The sequence below is a fragment of the Python bivittatus genome, unplaced genomic scaffold, assembly GCF_059951505.1.
Source record: "Python bivittatus isolate LINGU-HERP-01145 unplaced genomic scaffold, Pbiv_v1 ctg000570_np1212, whole genome shotgun sequence".
Classification (NCBI taxonomy): Eukaryota; Metazoa; Chordata; class Lepidosauria; order Squamata; family Pythonidae; genus Python; species Python bivittatus.
In genome coordinates this window covers 7349829-7372972 of record NW_028277097.1, presented here as the reverse complement: position 1 = coordinate 7372972, position 23144 = coordinate 7349829, and the positions used below count along the sequence as shown (strand labels likewise).

Here is a 23144-nt window from a genome sequence, read left to right as displayed (position 1 = left end):
GAAGAATGGCCAACTGGGTAAAAAAGCACATGGAAGCGTGTTTGCAACTTTTAAAAAGACCTACGCTTTTTTCTAGGCTTGTGATGGCCTTTAAAGAGTTGTAGACAGTTGGTATGTTTACACTATCACAGGTCCAGAGCACCAAATCTAAAGCATGGCATAGCCCTGATACTTATATTAAATCCCCTGTATATGCTTAAAACCATAACAGAACAATTCAAAAGAATTTAAAAATTAAAAAGAATAAAAGTAATATTTACTCAGATACGAACAATCTTGAGATAAAGATGAGGTCAATAAGATCTTTTTTTTATATCATTAACAGATATTTTTTATTAATGTACAAAATAAAACTGATATTGTTAAAATTGTTTCTGATTTTAACACAGCAGTATAATGCACTCATTTCTGTTAGCAGAAAATGAGTAAGACATAATTGTCCAACTTAGCTGTAAAAGGAAAGACAATGCATTTAAGTACTAAATAAAGTATTTCTCTAACACCTCCAAAAGAAAATATGTCACACTGACATCTATAACATATTACAAATTTATTGTTTTTACAAATATATCAGATCAAATCATAGCATATTTTGTAGTATCTATCTGCATACTCACTGTTTATAATTATTTAGATTCTTTGCTATCCCAACGTATGGCTAGTAATGTCTGGTTATTTATTTTAAACAAAAACAATTTTAATGTAAAGGTTTTCTTTCAGGTCTTTTACACCACAGGCTTATGTTTAAGGAATAGCCTGGCCATATATCCCAACTGTTCATCAGGAACAGGAATAACAGTCAAGCTAATAATCTCTATTGCTCACAACTGTTACTGGATCTGGTGCCCAGCCTAAATCCACATTAAGGTTCCGTTTCCACATTTCTTGCCCATCATGAATGAGAATTTCTAGCACTTAGTTCTAATTCTGCCATAAGCCATCATAATTCTCCTCTGGATAAGGCCCCTTTCTGATTTGTTCCAATCCAGAACTTCAACCATCATATTATTTACAATATGTAATACTTACCATATGATGATATCTTCATAAGTAAAACCTAATTTTTCTTCAGTATGACCAGCGTTACAAAGAAGCTGCAAGTAAACATATACATTTCAGTACTTTTAATAAGATTTAATTCATAAATTCAACTAATCATTTCCTCACACCCCACTAGCTACACTGTTTCCCAATTAACTAATCTGAGCATTTTTCCAGGATATTACAAGAGGAGGAAGAAATGGCCTGGTTGAATTATTCTCATTAGTTTTTGTCTAATTATTTTAAAAGATTACTTCAAAAAAGGCAAGCTAATGATAACTGGATTTACTGAAAATCTGCTTTATTTTTCAGATGTATCCAGGATTCTATAATTACCTTAAAAGACATTGCAAGATTGTCAGGTTTGAACACATAAATTAAAAATGACATATAAATTATTTGGTCTCTCTGAAAACAGCAACTCCACACAATCCTGAATTTTAAAAAAAAATGATTATCACTCACATCTTCATCCAATTCATTTTTGTGGTAATGCTACTACCACTCTTATAGCAAAACTCACCAATATAATTTTCATTCAGTTGCCTGTAAATACATGTTAACAAAAATAATAAAAAATGATTAAACTGTTTGATAACCTGCTATGTAGGTCATTTGTCACAGTAAGGATGTACTGTATACTAAATGGCAGATAATCTTAAAGGCACAGATATTAGAAAAATGAAGCGTCAGGAAATGCAAAAAAGGCTTGAGACTTTGCACCACCAAATTTTATTTAGAAATATTTTTATTGGAAAACAAGTGTGTTATACTAGTATAAGCACTTTGAAAAGGGGAAATGAGATAATAGCTTAAAAACTGTATAGTAGTAAAGGAATAATTTCTAATGTTTTTCACTGTGTTTTTTTTTTTCTTTCATTGTTATTTCAACTTTCTAAAGCTCCTAAAAGAACTGGAGTATGTAACTGCACACCAATTTTCTCAGAGTTTTTTTTTCTAAAGAGCAGCTCTTGGATTATATAATACGTAATTTTCAAACTGCCTCCACATGGTCTCCACAATATCAATGGAGTCATATAATTATTACTTGCTGAAAAAATTTTTTTAAAGCATGTTGGGACCTTTAGTTATAAGTGTCACAGTATGAAGCATCATAGTTCTACCTATTTAATTTATAGAATTTCTAAATTATGATATACCAGAAATATTTTTTTTTCACATATTCCCTTTTTTCTTTTCAAAACTACCACCAAGCTAACCACAGGAACATTCCAATAACCCAAAGAATTTCTGGCATTCTATAAAACATGGGGGCAGCTCTTTGGACATTTAGGAATGTGCTTGAGATCTGCTCAAGCATTATGTCTAAACAGAGCAAAAGCAACACAAGAAAGAAACTGGCCATACAAATGACCCACCTCCGATATTTCAAACCTGCCCTAACATTCTTGACAGTAGAGGGGAATTTTGGGTGGGGAAACCTACAGTAGGTGTCTACTTATTTTCACTTGAATACAAGTAAAAAATGTTACATGTAGAAAGTGAAATAAAGAGAATACACCTGTACACTCATGTGGATACAGTCACAAGAAGCTTCTGAACCAGCTCTATGAATCTTGCAAAAGATGCAGCTGCTTTAACAATATAAAGAGATGTCTGCATACCCATGCACTGTGAAGCATTTCATTTGAATATTTCACAAAGTACTACAAATAACTTTTTCTTTTCCATATCGTTGCCATATAGGATTGAAGTGACCCTGGACTGGTTTACACTGTTTGACTTTCTGGCAATTGGTTAGTACCATTTTATTCATCTTTCAATCACAGAAAATTTAATGGGGTACATCAAGTTCATATATTTCTTTCCTCTCTGGGGCACAAGGAGCTCAGAAGCCTTCACAAGTATAGTAAATTATCTGCAGCTTGCCATGTTATCAAAATCCACACAAACTATTATTAATCCACACAAACTAATTAATTTAAATATTATAAATTAATTATTAATATAAAAACAAGTCAATTCCAAACCAGAATTATGAAATTGGGATCTTTCAATTAATTGTAAGATTAGGTACTACAGTTAATCATAGTGTTTGGATGACTTAGTAAAATCCAGGTAATCTAAAACAGAAGATCAGATCTCCTTTTCTGTTGCAACCTCAAGGAGAGTACAACCTTGAGATTTATTGAGATTTGTTCTCATATTACTAAATTTACTGTATTGAGGTTTGTTCTCATATTACTAAATAACTAGTGTTAAATCTAAACAGTTTGTTCCTGCTCCCTTAATAATCTATTTTAATAATCCAAATGTCTTTCTTCAAAATTGGTCCTCACATTTGCTGGGCACTTTTAATATGTTAAATATATCAAAATGTGGGAAGTGATTGTTAAATTCTCTAAAGTTAAATAATCCACAAAAACGTAAGCATAAATAGCTATGACAAATATATACGTTGTCCACCAAATCTTGCCTTTCTACCGTACCTAGATATTGGGTAAAAGGGAAGGGCTTTCTTTATCCTGAGTTGCTTTTCTTTGTTTTGTGCGGAGGTGCGTGTGTGTGTGTGAGAGAGTGAGAGAGTGAGAGAGAGAGAGAGAGAGAGAGACAGCATCACTGAATTGAATAAATTAAATTAAATAAACATGCCTCGTTTCTTGTGAATTCTAGAACATACACACATTTAACTGTATTCAACACCATTGGTACTTTTATGTATGTTCTCAACATTTTCAATCATTTACCCAGCTGGTATGAGGCTTTTGGTAAATGGAACACTGGAACAGCCCCTCCCTCCAGAGATACAGACAATGGCCTCTTTTCTGCGGTTCTGAAAAGCAAGACCTGGCTTTGGTCTCAGGTCCAGGGTTGATGTGTTTGTGGGGCTTCTGGTTTGACGTGATTTGTGACTGTTATGATTCTTTTAGTCCGGGCTGCCTGTGATGTTGTATGCTTTTAACTGCTTTTATTGTTTTGTATTTGTAAGCCACCCAGAGTCTATGGGAGTGGGCAGCTACTATAATGTTAATTAATTATTTAAATATTGTGGTGTGTGTCCAGTATTTGTCTGGTTCCACTCATTCCCCCTTATCTCTGGGAAGAAGTCCAGAAATGGCATTCTAAGGTTCATGCTGGAACCCAAAGCTAACACTTTGGCAGAGCCTTAAAACTGAAACGTACAACCTTCAAGGTCATAAACTGTAGGGTTGCCAGAGCTTAGCTCCTGGATAAGCATCTCTGCCTACTTATTCAGTCTCACTGAAAATAAGTGAGCTTCTAATTCAGAGATGGATTGCAATGATCATCATCTGAAAGCTGACCTTCCTTTCACTTCAAATCACACAAGGAGTTATTATCAGAAGTGGCACATGACTTTGTTTCCTTCTACTTTCACTTAGTGCACTGAAAGCTGAGGGCCCTAAGTGAAAAGCAGAAACCCTGTCCTTGTTCTTTCAGCTCCTTTGTCTCTGATACTGCCAACACAGATGTCTATGTTCTTTTGCATCCCTTTGCTTTCTCCTCTCTGCTCCAGTGTCTTCAGAGGCTTCTGCTTCCTGATTTGATCTGGTTCATATGGCTGGCCAATCTTCCCCCAGTCTCTGAAACTTGGAGACCACACAGCCTCTTGACTGCAACCTGTTATTGGTATACCAATTTGCTGGTCTGATGGCTGCAAGAGTTGCCTCCTCTATGCTCTTTCCAAACCTTCTTTTCTATTGTTTTCATCTCTTAAAATGGAACCAAAAGAAAAGCTCTTGCTTCCTCCAAAGAGGTTGGATTAATGACTGAAGGGAGGGGTTTCCATTACAGAAAGAACTGCTTTCAAGCTAGAACACTGGAATGAACTCTTTCCTGTTAGCACCATCTTCAGTGACAAACTACATAAAAAATGTAGTTTGATATAACTTTATAATTCCTGAAATTAAGATCCATACACCACAAACTTTAACATAAATGCAGAATTATTACTTCAAAAAAATTACAATTATTTATTACCAATATTTCAACCATTGATAATGTACAGAAAAGCTTCAGATTCCTGGGTAGTTGATTTGTTTGAAATAGCAAATTTATTCAGATAGTATAGAAATGGAATCCTCACAATTTTTATATTTTAAATGTTAGTACTTTTACAGTGACTGGAGATTGACAACAGTATGGTGAAGAAAATATATACAACTTCACCGTAACAATGTAACTGCTGATTGTATCAGTTCACATGATGGAAGAGAGTAATCTGAAGAGAGCAGGCTAGAAGTTACTCACTAGCCTACAGCAAGTACAGGAGGAAGCTAATGCAAATTAAGTATCTGAACCACTACATTTTTGCCTATTGTTGTATCTTGTTTTTAATGTTTTTATTTAGTAACCAACCAGAGTTGTTGGGAGTCAGGCAGCATATACATTTTAATAATAATAATAACAACTTAAGAGTACCTTTAGCAATTCTAATACAGATGGAATCTAAAGAAGAAACTAATTTCTCCCAACTATTGCCATCTTTAATTATGAAAATAAAAAAAGAATTTCTTTCAGGCAGCGTGAGAAATTAGAAGTTTTACACCCTCACAGTGTACTGTTTAATTTAGGGTTGGAAACACATCAAAGGAAATGGATTTCATCTCACCTAATGTTAAAGATATAACCATCAGGTTAAGAATATAACCATCACCTCTTCTTTCCCCATACATCACTTTGGAGAAAAAATTAAGCCTCTTTACAGGAATCCCTGTCCTCATGATCAAACGTTAATTTCTATTTTAACAAACTGCAGATGAAGAGAATAAGGTAGAATCAAAACTATTCCTTGATTCCTTCTACACTGATACTGTTTCATCCAAAGTTCCATCCCTTAATTCCAAATTAGGACATTATCTCCATTGATCAATGGCAAGAAAAATAATGTGATTATGTCCTGGGCATTAAATATCACAAAACTCACAAAATGCTATTGCATTTATGCCAGAAATAAGAGTATAAGAGAGCAGTTCAAAGAACAGAGAATTTAGAGATCAGGTGTTACACTTCTCTTCTGTTTTGTGTGCATGCTTAATTTTGTGAAGGAAGTTTATAAAATACTCTAAAGCAGGGCTGGCTTTAGGTTGAATAGGCACTGATCTAGGGCATCAAAGCTTTAGGGGTACCAACACCACCCCTTCTTCTGAATCATTCCAAAAATGCAAAAACTTCACATTGGCAGAAGACGGTGTCAGCAGTCAATGTGGCCCAGAGGTGTCATATGCCCTTGAGCAGGCACTGCTATATTTGTCTATGAGCAAAATGTATACTAGGGAGCTGCACTGGTTACCTCGTGCAATTCAAAGTGCTGGTTGTTACCTATTATATCCTATATGACTCAGTGCCTGAGTATTTTAGAGACCACTTTTACCCGCACAATATACAATGCATTCGGAAAGCATTCAGACCCCCTTCACTTTTTTCAGTTTTGTTATGTTGCAGCCTAATACTACAATTGTTCAAATTCATTTTTTTTCTCATTAATCTACACTCAGTACCCCATAATGACAAAGTGAAAATAGAATTTTAGAAATGTCTGTAAATTTATAAAAAGAAAAAAGTGAAATATCACATTGGCATAAGTATTCAGACCCTTTACTCAGTACTTTGTTGAAGCACCTTTGGCAGCAATTACAGCCTCGAGTCTTTTTTAGTATAACGCGACAAGCTTTGCACACCTGGATTGGGGGATTTTCTGCCATCCTTCTTTGCAAATCCTCTCAAGCTCAATCAGGTTGGATAGGGACTGTCGGTGGACAGCCATTTTCAGGTCTCTCCAGAGATGTTCAATAGGGTTCAAGTCAGGGTTCTGGCTGGGCCACTCTAGGACATTCACAGAGTTGTTCCTAAGCCATTCCTGTGTTGTCTTGGCTGTGTGCTTAGGATCGTTGTCATGTTGGAAGGTGAACCTTCGGCCCAGTCTGAGGTCCTGAGCGCTGTGGAACATGTTTTCACTGAGGATATCTCTGTCCTTTGCTCCATTCAGCAGTCCCTGCTGCTGAAAAACAGCCCCACAGCATGATGCTGCCACCACCATGCTTCACTGTTGGGATGGTATCGGGCAGGTGTTGGGCGGTGCCTGGTTTCCTCCAGACATAACGTTTAGAATTGAGGCCAAACAGTTCAATCTTGGTTTCATCAGACCAGAGAATCTTGTTCCTCACAGTCTGAGAGTCCTTTTTTGCAAACTCCAAGCAGGCTTTCATGTGTTTTGCACTAAGGAGAGGCTTCCGTCTAGCCACTCTGCCAGAAAGCCCAGATCAGTGGAGGGCTGCAGTGATGGTTGTCCTTCTGGAACTTTGTCCCATCTCCACACAGGATCTCTGGAGCTCAGTCAGAGTGACCATTGGGTTCTTGGTCACCTCTCTTACTGAGGCTCTTCTCCCCCGATTGCTCAGTCTGGCTGGGCAACTAGCTCTTGGAAGAGTCCTGGTTGTGCCAAACTTCTTCCATTTGAGAATTATGGAGGCCACTGTGTTCTTGGGAACCTTCAGTGCAGCAGAATTTTTTTTGTAGCCTTCCCCAGATCTGTGCTTTGCAGTAATCCTGTCTCTCAGCTCTGCAGGCAGTTCCTTTGACCTCATGGCTTTTGCTCTGATACAGTATGCACTGTCAGCTGTGAGGTGTTCTATAGAGAGGTGTGCGCCTTTCCAAATCATGTCCAATCAATTTAATTTACCACACATGGACTCCAATCAAGGTGTAGAAACAGCTCAGGAACTATCAAGAGAAATGGGAGGCACCCGAGCTAAATTTCAAGTGTTATTGCAAAGGGTCTGAATACTTATGCCAATGTGATATTTCACTTTTTTCTTTTTAATAAATTTACAGACATTTCTAAAATTCTATTTTCACTTTGTCATTATGGGGTACTGAGGGTAGATTAATGAGAAAAAAAATGAATTTGAACAATTGTAGTATCAGGCTGCAACATAACAAAATTGAAAAAAGTGAAGGGGGTCTGAATACTTTCCGAATGTACTGTAGGTCACCAGGGAACAGCTGCTATGACAAGGTGAAACTGAAGGAGCTTGATAGTGGATGCTCCCTGTGGGGTCTCCCCTCCTAGCTTGCCCCAAAGCAAAAAACTACTCATAGTTTTCCAGAAAATTGTAAAATATTGGCTTTTGAGAATTGATCAGTGTGAAACCACGGGCAGAAGAATGGCTTTTATTAATCTGTATTATTTTGTATTATGATATAGTTATTTTATTATTTTATCAGTTATTGCATGTTGTACATTGCCTAGAATACTAGTCAGTTGAGGCAGTAAGTAAATCTTAGAAATATATAAATCAATAAATCACATTTATTCAAAATCTCAATTTCTATCTTGAAAATGTATTCAATATAGGGCTGAGCAGTTCCTCTGACATGCCTCTCTGGATCTGCAAAAAGGAGGCATAAAACAGCTGCAGGCTCAGTTGATTGCTTCATGGCCCTTTCAAGGTCTTCTGCACAAGAATGCAGATACCCAGAAGATACTTCTGCTGAAAGCAGATCCAGAGTTGTTTTGTATACATCAAATAATCTGCACATGTCTACTCAACATGATTCATTATCACAGCCGCCACATTCTTGTTCAAACTCTTGTACTGCAAAGTTGTGGACATCCAAGTAATTTAAAACAATTTAGCAATCCCATTATTACTTGATGACATTATCATTCCGTTGCTACATCATTCCACTACCATTTTTCTAAAACATAAATATTATTTGATTCACTAATAAAAGTTAAATATAATACTGCAATAGTCACCACATTTCTTACCTTAGTAAAATTATTCAAATGGCCAAGTTTTCTCATATTTGAAACCCCTTGCAATTTGGCCACATTTTGAAGAATTTCTCTCAAGTTATCAGAGGGGTCTACAAAAGAAATGTGATATAGATAGATGAGACTAAGACAAACCATAGTGATATAGATAGATGAGACTAAGACAAACCCCCAAACAATGAAAAGCATACCCTTTAGGAAACAGATCAGAGTGAAGCTCCTTAAATTACCTTAATATCTATCTTTGAGCATTCTTGTCATGTGTTTTGATACACAAATCTATTCTACACTGGGGTTATTATTTATTTTTAAATGTGTGCCTTTTTCTGATCCAAAAGACAAAATTCTACCCAAATTAAAGACTGAAAAATAACTTATTTTATGCTAGTCACCCTGTAATCAATTGCTACGGCACAGAACAATATTAAATATTCAGCTACCATCAATGCAGTAAAAAAACTAAAAAAACTCTGCTGTAATATCCAGGGAGAGAAAGAAAGAAAGAAAGAAAGAAAGAAAGAAAGAAAGAAAGAAAGAAAGAAAGAAAGAAAGAAAGAGGGAGGGAGGGAGGGAGGGAGGGAGGGAGGGAGGGAGGGATTCAAAATTTTGAAGGAAGGGAATGTTTTAGAAAATATTATTTTCTAAATAATAGAAAATTGTGAGATTCCAAAGATTCTTTTTCAAAATGAGAATACCACTTAAATAGAAAAAAAGAGAGTAAGAGAGAAAGAGAAAGAGAAAAAATATTTTATAGAATTTAAGAAGTAAAATTTACTGTAAACCACCCAGAGTCACTCTGCAGTGAGATGGGCAGTGATAAATGTAAGTATAAATACATAAATATAAAAGCTACAAGCAAGAGATTACAAAGAATGGTATTTTATACCAACAGTATTGGTATAAAAGTACCACTAATTTATAAACTTTGATTTTAAGGATGAGTAACAGATGTTACAAGTTGCTTTCCTACAATTTAGTATCATCGACAATATAATATGGCCAATCTATATTCTTTTGTTTTGATCATTTAGAAGAATATTGCCAAGAATAATTCTAGATTCAAATGATTTTGCTATAGAATTTATTTAGATTTCATTAGTATTCATTTAGTATTGCCAGTTCACAGAGTTATTTAGAAAATCTCATTTCACTGACAGAATAATAAAAAATCAAACTACAGGTAGTCCTTGTTTAGCAACCACAACTGGGACCGGCAAGTCAGTCATTAAGCAAAGTGGTTGCTAAGTGAAACCATGACTGTACTTATGATCTTACTTCAGCTTTCCTTTGCTTTACAGACCTGCAAAGATTATAGATGCAAGGATTGGTCTCAAAGTTCCTGACAGTCACCGTCATAACTGAGAACGGTCGCTGTACAAGGCAGTCATTAAACAAGGACTACCTGTACTTTCTCAATAAGGCTCCATAAAACAAAAACATTCCAACTTGATCGAGTGAATGTAACAGCCAAAATGTAGTTGTATTTTCTTTCTCTCAAAGTAATAATGAAATATCCTCCAGTCACAAAGCTTTAAAGGCATATATGACATATTATAATGAGTGGCATACCTTGGTTATGAAGCCTGCTCCCAAACATTTTTGGGATGAATGAAATACCTAGCCAGAGCAAGTTCATATCCCCCATATTCATATTTTTTAGAAAAATAATAAATAACAGTTGCCACTTCTAACTGAAAATATGAACAAATAAGATGGTTCCAGAAATAATACCTTCCCATTATTTTCTTTCTACTCTTTTTGAATACTATTGTGTGACAGAGTTTAGTTGGAAACATATGAAGATAAAACAGGATTTCATTGGGACCACATTAAAAGGAAGAAAACTATGATCTCAGTTGCACTGGTATTACCAGAAAGTTAAAGCCTCACACACAACTTGCAATCCCAGTTGTGCAGGAGGGAAACAGGAATCAATAGAGGCAAATATGTGGGGCTCAGGGTTGAACTGTGGAGTCCTTGGGGTTCTCTGAGCTTGGTTCTTTTCTTGCAAATGTTTCATTACCCGGCTAGGTAACATCTTCAGTGCTAGCTCAGAGAACCCCAAGGACTCCACGGAAACAGGAATCTCAGTTACATGAAAATGACAGTAGTAAACAGATGGAATTAATAGTAGGCAGAGTTCTAGCTATCTTATGCTATGAGATGGAGAGGCTAATAAAAAAAGGTTTAGGGGATTATCTGCAAGCCAAGGACTGTCTACTTCTACAAAAAAAAAAAAAAAAAAGGTATCAGATTAACAGTAATAAGATAGAGCCAGTACTGGTTTAAAGTAGATAATACTGGAGATGATTAAGAAATAATCTGATCTTATACAAATCAGTTTTTTGTAACCTTGAATTGGTTAGATTTCTTCAAATTCTCTCTCCATATATATGAAATAACTATAAACATGGCAAGATACTATTTATTTTCCAGATATGTCTGGTTCCCTGCTACTCCATTATCATTACAATAGGGTCCCCCCATCGCAACTGCTCAACCTATCTTTTCCAGGTGGGGGAGAAGAGCCTAGAAATTTTGAGAAGAATTGAAATATGCACAATAAAGTGCCAGAAATGATGCCAGTAACACCAGTGGCAGAAGAGAAGTGAAACTGACCAAACATGGATATGTGCAAATGTTCAGGGCTACTCCATGGTGGTAAAGGAGGTGAAGCATACTTATTTACTGAGACCTTAATCAGCCAGTGGCCTACGAACTTCCTACTGAGAAGTTCTCAGTATCTCATGATCCCCCACTTTGCATTTGGCTGACAAAGTTGTTCAGATTTGCTGCAGCCTTAGCTTTGCAGGGGCAGTATCTCTCGTGGTGACTAGGGCACCCTTACCATATTATCTGGGATTCCTTTTGGCCTGTGACTTCTGAGGAAGTGGACAGGATACTGTCTCAGTTGTCCCCTGCTACTTGTTCCTTGGACCCCTGCCCATCCCAGTTTTTATAGACACTAGGTACAGTGGTGACCATCTGGATATAGGAAATTGTCAATACTTCTTTATGGGAGGGGAAACTACCTTGAAGGAACTACCCTGACAAGGCCATCCCTAGCAGTCTTGGACAGCTATTGCACAGTCTCCTATCTCACCTTTTTGGGGAAGATTGTTGAGATGGTAATAGACCAACCTCATGGCACCCTAGAAGAAGCAGATTATTTGGATCCTTTTCAGTCTGGATTCAGCCCTAGATATGGAATAGATCATTGGCTATTCTCTTGGATTATCTGTATTGGGATGTGGATGGGGATAGTGCACCCTTCCTGGTCCTGTTGGATCTCTCAGCGGCCTCTGACACCATTGAACTTGGTATCTTGTTGGGCCACCTGCAATTGGGGATAGGAGGCATTGTTTTGCAATGGTTCTGCTCCCTCCTCAGTGGGCAGTTTCAGTCTGCTATAGTAGGTGGAAGGAGAGGTTGGCCCAGTGGCTGCTAATGGGTGGAGTGCCACAGGACTCAATTCTCTCTCTCTTGTGTTTTAACATCTATAGTAAACTGATGGATGAGGTCATCTGACAATTGGGGATATGATATCAGTATGCTGGTGATGCCTAACTATACACTGCTATCCCATGCTACAAGAGAGATGCTGTTGATGTCCTTTCCCAGAGCTTGGAGGCTTTGAGGACTTGGATGAGAGACATAGAGTAAATTTGAATCCAAGTAAGGTAGAATTGCTGTTTGTACATTAGGGTTCTCTGTTGACACTAGTATTATCCCTTGACAGACAGGCACTACCTATGAAGGAGCAGCTTTGCGACTTGTGAGTCCTTCTGAGTTCACATCTCCTGCCTGAAGGCTGGTCATAGCCATGGCCAGAGGAGCCTATGTTCAGCTCTGGTTGATGTATCAGTTGCAGCCTTACTTGCTGCAGGAGAACCTGGCTATAGTAACCCATTCCCTCATTACCAACCAGTTAGACTACTGCAATGTACTTACATGGGGTTGCCCTAAAACTGCAACTGGTCCTGAAAATTTTTTTAACAAGGTTACCACTGTACATCACTTGTATGTGAATTTCATGAAACAGGAGAAATATGTTATATAAAAAGATGTAATGGAATAAAATAAATTAATGGATAACCCCATTCAGAAAGTCTTGCAGTTGTCACCTTGCAACTGCATTAAGACTAATGAAAGCAGAGCTTAAAAAAAACAGCCAATTCCTATCATTAACACCAACTTGATGGCACATAATCCACCAATCAATTCATGTCCATGCTGCACAGAGAGACCATGTTGGCTGTAATGGCACTCTTTAAAAAAAACAAACAAAAAAAAAACCATCCAAGGCATCATCATACATGTTTTGCTGCTAAACAAAATATTTCAATGCTTGAAATTATTTCTTCATATGCCAGAAGCATTTAAGTAATTTACTTGCTTTAAGATCCTTGAAGGTTAGTTGGCATCAGTTGCTCCAGTTCCTGAAAATTTCAGACTGAGTCACTATGATATCCTATAATGCACTCTAGTTATGGCTTTTCTCAGAAACTTCAAGTGGTTCAAAATGCTACAGCAAGACTATTTTAGTATTTACCACATTTATTTTCAGATCTATATTCCTTGTTGCATCATACTTTTATCTAATATTCACTGCAAATAAATCAGGTCCTCAGCCCATCATTTGTATATGAAAGTACACGTACATTCATATCCCCAACCAACCAAAATACTTAACTGCTACCACAAACAAAGAGTTCTGTGTGGTGTAGCGGTTTGGGTGCTGGACTAGCAGCCGGAAGACTTAGGTTTTAATTCAGGCTCAATTGTCGAAGCTCACTAGTTAACTTTGAGTCAATCACTCACTCTTAACCCAGCTTAATTTATAGGGTTATTTTTGTGAAGAAAAATAGAAGGAAGGAGGTTATGTACACTAACTAAAGCTCCTGAATAAAAAAACAGGATATAAATCTAATAAATACATAAATAAATGTTGTATTTTATTTTCTTGCCAATGGAAACATGGGATGGAAAATGTAATACATAAAGACAACATCAAGAGAAGACAAGAAAACTTTGACCATTAATGTTTTTTGATCTCTCTCTGATCTTTCACTCTGGCAACTTCTGTATCCTTTGTGGATGCACTTCAGTGCATTAGTTCCACAAGATAAGAATGGCGCCAAAAGGTGACATAGAAGTTATGCTCCATAATATTCCAGGAGATCCAATTCTGTTAATTCTGCATCTGCAGAAAAATGCAATGCACTATCATGAAAAATGGGACAAGATATAACTGACCAACTGTTGAATATGCCTAGATAATCTTGATTGGAATTGCTCTTGATGACAGTCCAGAACCTGCAATTAGACTAGAATAGCATCTTAACTGTCAACTAGCAATCATCATTAAGGACATAAATTTCAGTAGTGAAAGAACTTCATTTGCTGGTGATTCAGTATGGACTTAAGTCAAGGTGCTGATTCTGATTTTTAAAGCTCCACCTACCTAGATCTGGAAAATCTGGGAATACACTCTTTCCATACAAGCTTACATAGCTATTAAATCCTCTAGATGGAACCTTATTGTGGATGCTTTCCTGATTGGATATAAGGATGGTATCTACTAGAAACAGGATTTTTTCCAACAATGAAGAGAATATTCATTAAATACTCTCCAACACAAAATGAGCAAGATGTGTACTCTTTTGAAAGTGGTCTGTGACCATTTATTTTAAGATGCTTTAAGGAATGTTTTTTAATTTAGTTGCTATTTTTCCTTAATAACTTTTTAAAATATTATAAATACACCTGAACTTTTTATAAGTTATTTTAAAACCAGTAACACACATACATGCATTATATCTGTGACAATTACCTATATAGGAATCTCATGCAACTTTCTCTTTAAACTTTACAATGATTGTACAAAAATGTAATTTATACTAGCAAAAAGGCCTATACTGTAATATTGCTACAAAAAGGACTTTGGACTTGAAATTAAAGCATATGGATTCAGACTTTCATGTAAATTGGAATTAAATCAGACAACAGCTAGCTTTGACAGGGTTTTCTTCAGAAACACACATTTCAAATTTATCTTTTACTACTGCTAGTACAGTCCAATAACAATCTAAGGTTAAGAACAGAAATATCTAAACACAACCCAGGGTTCTATCTTATATTAAATTCCCTTCCATTGCTTTCTTAAAAAGATCTCTTATTAAAATGGAAGACTGCTGCCAATCAAATAAGACAGAACTGGATTAGATGGATAAATAATTGGATATGAACTACTTTGGATTTCCATTAAAACAGTCACCATATGAAACAGAATTCTATTGCAATAGTTTTTGGCTCAAAAACTTTAGCTATGAATCCTTCCTAAGTCTTTCAATACATGTAGCTCTAGGGAGACATGGGATCTCTTTCCCACATCCTGGCATGAAATGAGACACCCAACCTCATCTCCTTACTTTATGGTTATATAAAAATTATATTGTCAGAGAAATTTCTAGACTGTGATTGTTTATAAATCCTATTCATAGGTCTTCTGGATTTTTTTCCATATTATGAAATGCCCTAATGATACTTCATTTGGAATGCAACATACTATTTCTGTCACCCATCATGTAAGTTTTAAACTTTAAAATCTATAAAGCTCTCACAGGAATAAACAGGATTATGCATTTGTAATCCATGAAGTCAGTGTATATATTCATGATCATTTTTGACAATACAGAATAACTACTACTATCCTAATGTGACAGATATTAATGTTTAAATTTATATACACAAATTTTGATACTGAAATTGTGGTTTCCCACACTAACCATTATTTTTCAATCATCCAAGAATGTCACTTTATATAAACGTCCATGTTATGTGATAATATGTATTTAAAACAAGGGACTCTCTGTTCCTCTCAAAAAAACAAACAAAAGCTTATTTACATTTTTTTGAAGTTAACTAAAAATGGGCAAGTAGAAACTGCATTTGGTATTGAGATGTTGTCTACTTTTTCCTTAGGTGGAGAAGTAAGGAATTATGCATACTTTTAGCTATTTCTTCTTGATTCCAATCCCATCAAGTACAGACTGGTTCCTGTATTTTTCCCAAGTAGAGCTAAAAAATAATTGATCATCCAAGCAAATTTCAGTTACTTGCCAGCACACCAATTGACCATGGCTCAATAAACCTGGATTTTTCAACCATCTTGAGGACCATAATGACTGACTGCTGGCTCACACTCAGCTGGTGAGTTCTAAGTTACTGAATTGTGGGTGACTGACACATAATCTGTAACAATGAAAAAAATTGTGCAAGCAGTTTGTATCATCTTTCTCTATTTTTTAGGCCTTCTATGAAAAAAAGAAATAAAGGAGTACAGCATATCTCATCTCCAAACCAGCATACTCATAACTGTTTTATTGACTAATTGATTTTATTTATTTCAGTCAATTTATATGGCTATCCATCTCGCAAACACAACTATGGGAGACTGACAGAGTTAAAACCATACAGCCACTGAAATAAAAAGAAAAACTGAAGACAAGGGCAACAACACACTATGGCAACCAAGGATACCAGCAACCAACACACCTGGGCTCAACTTCTCTAATTCCCTGACCCCCATGCCTGGGAAAATAGCCAGGTCTTAATGGCTTTCCAAAAGGCCAGCAGGATTTGGTCTAACCTAATTTCAGGTGGTATGGTATTCCAGAGGGCAGGCACTGTGACAAAAAAGACATGCTTCCCAAGTCCTACAAGATAGTACTTTCTAACTGATGCAACCCAGAGAATAGGATACCACAGGATAAACAGAAAAAAAAAAAAAGCAAAACGCAAAAGGCACCACTTCCACATCATGTGTAAAGAAGTACTACCTATGTATATAACACTGTTAGTTTTTACATGGATTATTTAATCATGGATTAAAAAGATGCAAATTATCTTTCTGACCACATGCTGCTAAACATGTTTAGCTTTCTTCAACCCCTCATTCACCATTCAAAAGTAAAAACAAATTAAAAACAGGGAATATATTTAAGAACTATTATTCAAAGATCGCTGAACTAAACTGACTGCATGAACACATATAACATGGACTATTCTAATGAAGCAAGTTTGAAGAAATAACAGAATACATTATACATTAAGGGTGGTATAATAATGTAACAATAGACAGAATAGTATGGGCACAAGAAAAACAAAATGTCCTTGAGGAATACAACGTTTTCAGTATCCTCATAAAAGCTGTCAAAAAATCCCAAGAAGCTACTTGACCCTTTTTAGAGACCTTCAATATATTTTTTCAATAATGTAGAAAATAGACATATTAATTAGAACAGCAATAAAAAGAGATAAATGTTGTCTATCTAGACACAATCTGTGATCATTTAAATGCTGTAATTCAAAAAAGAATTTAAGTAATGACTATTTTCTCCATTGAATTTCCTATTCTAAAACAAGTTAGCCCCAATTTAGATTTTACAACAGCAGTATGAAGATGTCTATATTAAAGTCCAGCAATCACTGCAGTAATGTCCAAACAGAGAAATCACATGCCCTGTGTGAGAAAATCCAGTATCTTTTTGCATTATGTCATTTGGTAGGACCATTTAGACCTATTGGACTAAAAACATTATGGATTTCATTGCTCACTTTTGGATTTACCTTGTGCTATCCTTTGTACTACATATTATTTTGTCAGAAGTTTATGCACTTATTCTCATTTTTTCCCATATACAGAACTGTACCAAATATTCCACCCTGATTACAAATTACTTCAGTATTTGCAGTTCAAAGAATTTGTGAATCCTAATGCGCAGTACTCTAAAATCTATCATCATTTTATCTACCCAAAATTGTATCTAAAACAAACATTCTGCCATTCACTAGTGAGGAACTGCAACCCTGCCTCCCAGAAAGAGCATGGTAGAAAGAGAAAAAACAGCCCTGCTCATCTGTTTGGTCTAAGGACGAGAACTGTAGTTTATTTCTTTTCTAGAAAGAACACATTGCTCTAAAAGCAGTTCTGAGACTGACAGAATGTACATTCCGAGTTCTGTTGTATATTTATATTATTTTAATACACTAGATACTGCCTCAAGGAGTATGACTGAAATACTCTGTTAAACAGATAACAAGTAATGAAATAACAGTCACACTGAATACTAACAGATAATTGTTTTATGTTTAAACAGCATGTTAACAGGATATTTTGCTACAGTTGTGTTTATTTTAAATGTAAAAGGAACATATATATACCTATAAATTAATTCTGAAACATTTGAGTTTTTCAAAACTGTCACTATGATGATAGTTTCAGCTGCCACCCTGCCTTAAGATGCACATCTAATCATAGTAGAAATCAGCTTGCCTGGAGACTGTCAGTTAGGAGGCCCTCATGACTATCAACAGGCTCAGGCAAAGGAGGCCTATTCCCAAGTAGACTGACTCACCAAATCAATTTTTAAGCTGAGTGTAGGAGGGGAACAGAACGCCTTCAGAAAGACCATTGAAATGTATATAGTGCATAAACGCTCAAATGCTGCTAACAACTCATCTGCAGCAAGCTGATATTAAATAACAAACCTGAAATAGGTTAAGTTGCACAAACAATCTAGGGTGGAGAGAACAACATACCTGCCAATAACCCAGCAGCTGCTTGTTGCCCTCAATGCTCCCCCTTCCCATGTGTCAAGACTATCTCAGCAAGCAACTCACCAGAATGAAGCATCCCCTGCATTTATCCTCCTCCCATAAAACAACATCATGACTTTCACTATTTGCATGGCAGATACGAAAGAGACCGTTTGCCTTTCCTCATGTCACCCTGACTTCACATTCCCTCCCTTTTCAAGAGACCCAACAAATACCAACTTAGTTTAAGCGGGTAAAACGCCATCCCAGAACCAAGGGGGAAACACAGAGCACGAGGGCTTATTTCTTAAGAGCAAATAAAAAAACACCCCCCCCCCCAGTAAGGGAACGGCAGGGCCCTACATTGAGGAACTAATTTACTCCGCTTCATGCACCGCAACCAGGCTGAATGAAATATTACTCACAGGGAAGTGATCCATCCCAACAAAGCTTAATCCTAAATAAGGGAGAAGGAGGGGGGGCGGCCGGGGGTCATTTGTACACTGGCAATCTTTCTAACCGAAAATCGTCCCCGCTCCGAGAAATGGAGAAGCGGCTGGCCAGCGCTCTTGGGCGACCCTCCCTTCTGCCTACGGAAGACTCCCCGGGCGAGCCTCCACCCTCAGCCCAGACTCCATTCACTGCCATTCTGAAAATGGGAGCCGGCGACGCGAGAGGCAGCGGGGGGCTCCCGTCCCGGCTCCCGGCAGGCCCTCCGTTACCTCGGGTGAGATCGAGGGGGACGTTCTCCTCGCCGCTGTCGTTCCGGCCTGGAGGGGAGAAAGGAGAGACAAGAGCAGGAGCTTCGGTTAGAGATGGAAGCCGCACCGCGGCTGTCGAGCAGCCAGCTGAGGCAGGAGCGAGGACGGGGCGCCGGAGAGACGCCGCTCCCTTCCCGCCTGCCTGCCTGCCACGGTCTGGGCCTAGCCCAGGTTCTCCTCACCTCGGATGCGGAGGTGCCTCAGCGAGCGGGCGCGGAGACTCACCGCCATGTTTACGGTCCCGCAGTCACAACACCGGAAACCTTGCCCGATCTCGCGAGAGCGGGCGGAGGAGACGCCGCTCGACTTCGCCCGGCGGACGCGCTCGGCGTTCTCTCGCCGGCAGTCGGGGCGGAGCGGAGCAGGGCGGCGGCGCTGGGGGCTCCCGGAGGGCGGAGGGGATGCGCCGCGCTCAGCGGTGCCTCGAGGGAGCGCGCCTGGAAGGGGGTGAGAGGAGTGGGAGAGCCGCAGTGCCGCCGCCGCCGCCGCGCCTCCTTTCCGCGGTGTCTGCCTCCTCTAGCCAGGTGGCGGGGCCCGCCTGACCTTATTTACCAATAAAGGTGGAATTAGATGTGCGCGCCTCAATAGGATGTGTAGCTTGGGTGCGCGCGCGCGGATAACTTAAACGCCTCCGTGTACCTGCCTACTTGGTCTGTGTGCACCTTCCAGTCAATGTGTATGTTTAGGTACTGAGTTATATGTGCATGTGTTTTATATATATAAAATATGCCTGCATGTGCGCGTATGTATGTGTGTGTACATATAAAATGCATACGTGTGGCATATGTAAGCAGATCCCATTCTGGCATAATACCACAAACAGGGTCAGAGTAACCAATACTTTTTTTTTTTAATGTTCCAGAAAGAAAGAAATGTATGTAAGCTTTGTAGGGGTGAGTGGATAGTTTTGGATACCTGTTTTCTCTGTACAGGTGGTCCTTTTTTAATGACCACTTGTACAGCTACCATTTGAACTTACAACAGCCTGAATGAGTGGTTGTTATGGCCATTGCAGCACCCCTGTGGTCACTTGATCGCAATCCAGGCAGTCCATGCTGGCTTGCAATGAATTGCAGTGTTGCAGTGTTCCATGGTCATATGATCACCATTTCTGACCTCCTTTGTCAGCTTCCTACAAGCAAAATCAATGTTATATTTTCGCTTAACAACCTGTGGTGATTTGTTTAACAACAGCAACCAGAAGTGCCAGAATTTCCATTGCTAAGTGGTGCAGTCACGTGACATTGCGCTTTACAACCATGTTGCTTAGTGATGGAAATCCCAGTCCTAATTGCCATTGTTAAGTGAGGACTGCCTGTATCTTTTCTCCAGTCACTTCAAGAGGTTCAGGCCAACAACTTGTGTTAAAATGATGCATAAGGGTTGCTTGCATGTTCTATTTATTCAAAAGAATGGGGAATGCAGTCCCATTTTACTTAATGTCTGGATAAAGCTCCCCATATGTAATTCCCCCACACATACCCCTCACATTTACCTTGCCTTTCATCTGGAAGCTCCGGGTGGCATTGATAAGAGCTTCTCATTTTATCCAAGAGAGTCAAGAAAATTAAAGGGTGAATGGAGGGGACGGAGGAATCTAGAAGCTGGATCTCCTTCATTCCTGATCCAACACCTAGTGTAACCACTATTCTAGTAACAGATTCTAATAATTTCATATTCTTTCTTGCACACATTTTCACCATTTTTGCATTGTTTACTTACACATCTGTCATATATTCATACTCCTTCACACACAATGTTTATGTAGCCTCTCATTGTTTCAGTCTTGGTTACACAAATCCCTTTTGCACACGCATGATACTTGGTTTAATACTGTTTAGTATTGCCTCCAAATGGCTCCGTGGGTTTTGACCTCTTGTATGCTGCAGGCAGAATCCCCATTTCTGTGAGAAACTTATGCTCTTAATATTCTAAATAACTTCTCTACAACCAAACAAATGATTAAGGAACATGCATTTCAGTTGATAAAAGTTGGAAGTCTCAAAATTGGTAGGTGTAATCTGTTTATCACCATCACATATTAGCAGGTTTGGTATCTTGGAGCTTGCTTGCACAACCAATCCTACATCTGTGTCTTCTAATGAAATTTTAGGAAAGTTTAGGTTGAAAGAACTCAACTCCTGATGACTTCATGGACAGTCCATGCAATTTTCTTGGCAAGAGCAAGTGGTTTGCCATTGGTTTCTTCTGGAATTTTTCTTCAACTTTCTAGTGTAACTTAAAGCTGTGGCACTGCCTGGCGCTCTCCCATCCGAGTATTAATTAGACCTGGGCCTACATAGCTTCTCAGCCCTGTAATGTTGCCTGCTCAGAAGTAAATCCCACTGTGCAATTTAAACACATAGGATTTCAATTGGTATCTAATACCTTATTAACGTCCCTGTAAATATAACAATTTTAACTGATTATCCAAAGTAAGATTTTGTTGTATAGGAGTTATTGTAAATGGTAAAAAGATGGCACCGTGATGCCCCTTTGCATTTTGTATAATTCCTTTATGAAGGGATGAGCCCCATAACAGAGCTGAAGCTCACTGAATCTGCAAAAATGCCTACTCATCTATGCCCTCCCCTTCCCTGAACCTCATCATCTGAAATTAGTTGAAAAAAGCCTCCTACAGAATTAATTAGATTGGTGGTTTCTGGAAAGACATTTCATTCTGAAGGATAAGCCCCATTCTCTGATGTTGGATCCATGCTATCTGCTGGATAGGACTGGAATCCATCAACATAGAGCTTTATATGAATATTACAACTTAAACCATGAAAAAATGGTGATTGGGTTTAACAGCATTTTTAAAAATGATATTTTAATGGCTGCATAAAGTGCAGTGTCTCTTATATGTTCCGAAAGTGGTGTTTTTTTAAAAAAAAACCAGTAAGTTCAGTTCATAACTTTTACATACAAAGTTTCTCACTTCTAAGACTGTGGTTTTACTCTGAAAAATGACTGGTTTTTCTTTGAAAAATGTCAAATGCTTCCTGTTTACACTCTATAATTTTGCCTTGACTACAATGATGAACATTTTTTTGTAATATCCAGAGTCAAGGCGCTAAAATGGGTGTTTGTGTGTGTTTGTGTAGAGAGAGGTAGGGAGGGAGAGGAATGTGAGTGGTGATGTTTATATATAATGTTAAGCCAGAATTTTTAAAATTATGGTTAATTAAACAAGCCATAGTGGCTTAGTTTGTACACAATGTACACTTTGTTAAGCAGACAGAGCATATTAAGTTGGGAGAGTATGTTAACCCTGTTGAATGCATGAACTGAATAGCACAACTTGCAGCCAGTTTTTCTAGCTCTGATTCTATTTATTTATTCTCCAACTAATTAATTAATTAATTAAATTATTAATTAATTATTTTAATTTAATATGTGTAATTTAATTATTAATTAAATTAATTAATTAATTGCCTGCCCCAATCCTGAAGACTCAAGTGCGGTACAAAGTTAGAACAGCAAGACAAAAAAAACCATTATACAAAATTAAAATGAGATCATAAAAAGTTAAATAATCTAAGGACTGAATGCATGCTGGATTAAAATTGTTTTGATCTGCTTACAGAATGATAGTAAGGTCGGGGCTATCCACACCTTCAAGGGGAAGGTTTTCTATAAAGTGTGGCTCATGAATCTTGAAAGGAAGAGACATTGAAAACAGGTTCTGTTGTGATGAGACTAGACAGTCATCAAACTCCGTGGAAGGAAATATTATACTCTTTGCTATGCAAACCTGATAAATTATCAAGTTTTGTCATTTTGAGCTAAAAAAGAACCCAAAATTGGACAACATCATAACATCTCTCTTGCAAGTTCTCATTCCTGATAATATACCCATTACCTGAAAAACACACCAGATGTACTTTTCCCACTTCTCCCATCTGCCTCTTTCGACTTCCTTCAAGCTGATCGTGCCCTGTATTCTAGAAACCAGGCTGATGACTGTTTAGTGGTTATGACAC

At 37.7% G+C, this 23144-nt stretch overlaps 1 protein-coding gene across 4 annotated transcripts in view; it reads right to left on the bottom strand.

Moving 5' to 3' along the window:
• The window catches only part of RICTOR (RPTOR independent companion of MTOR complex 2), a 67931-nt gene extending 48489 nt beyond the window's left edge, over positions 1-19442 (bottom strand). For all 4 annotated transcript variants that reach the window (XM_088152695.1, XM_088152696.1, XM_088152697.1 and 1 more), the window contains exons 1-4: positions 19344-19442; positions 19123-19170; positions 8795-8892; positions 1030-1094 (exon numbers count right to left, since the gene is read on the bottom strand). In XM_088152695.1, the coding sequence (XP_088008821.1) occupies positions 1030-1094; positions 8795-8892; positions 19123-19170; positions 19344-19392 (260 nt within the window). In that variant the 5' untranslated portion in view covers positions 19393-19442. The remainder of the gene's footprint in view (positions 1-1029; positions 1095-8794; positions 8893-19122; positions 19171-19343) is intronic.
• Between the last annotated feature and the right edge of the window lie 3702 nt (positions 19443-23144).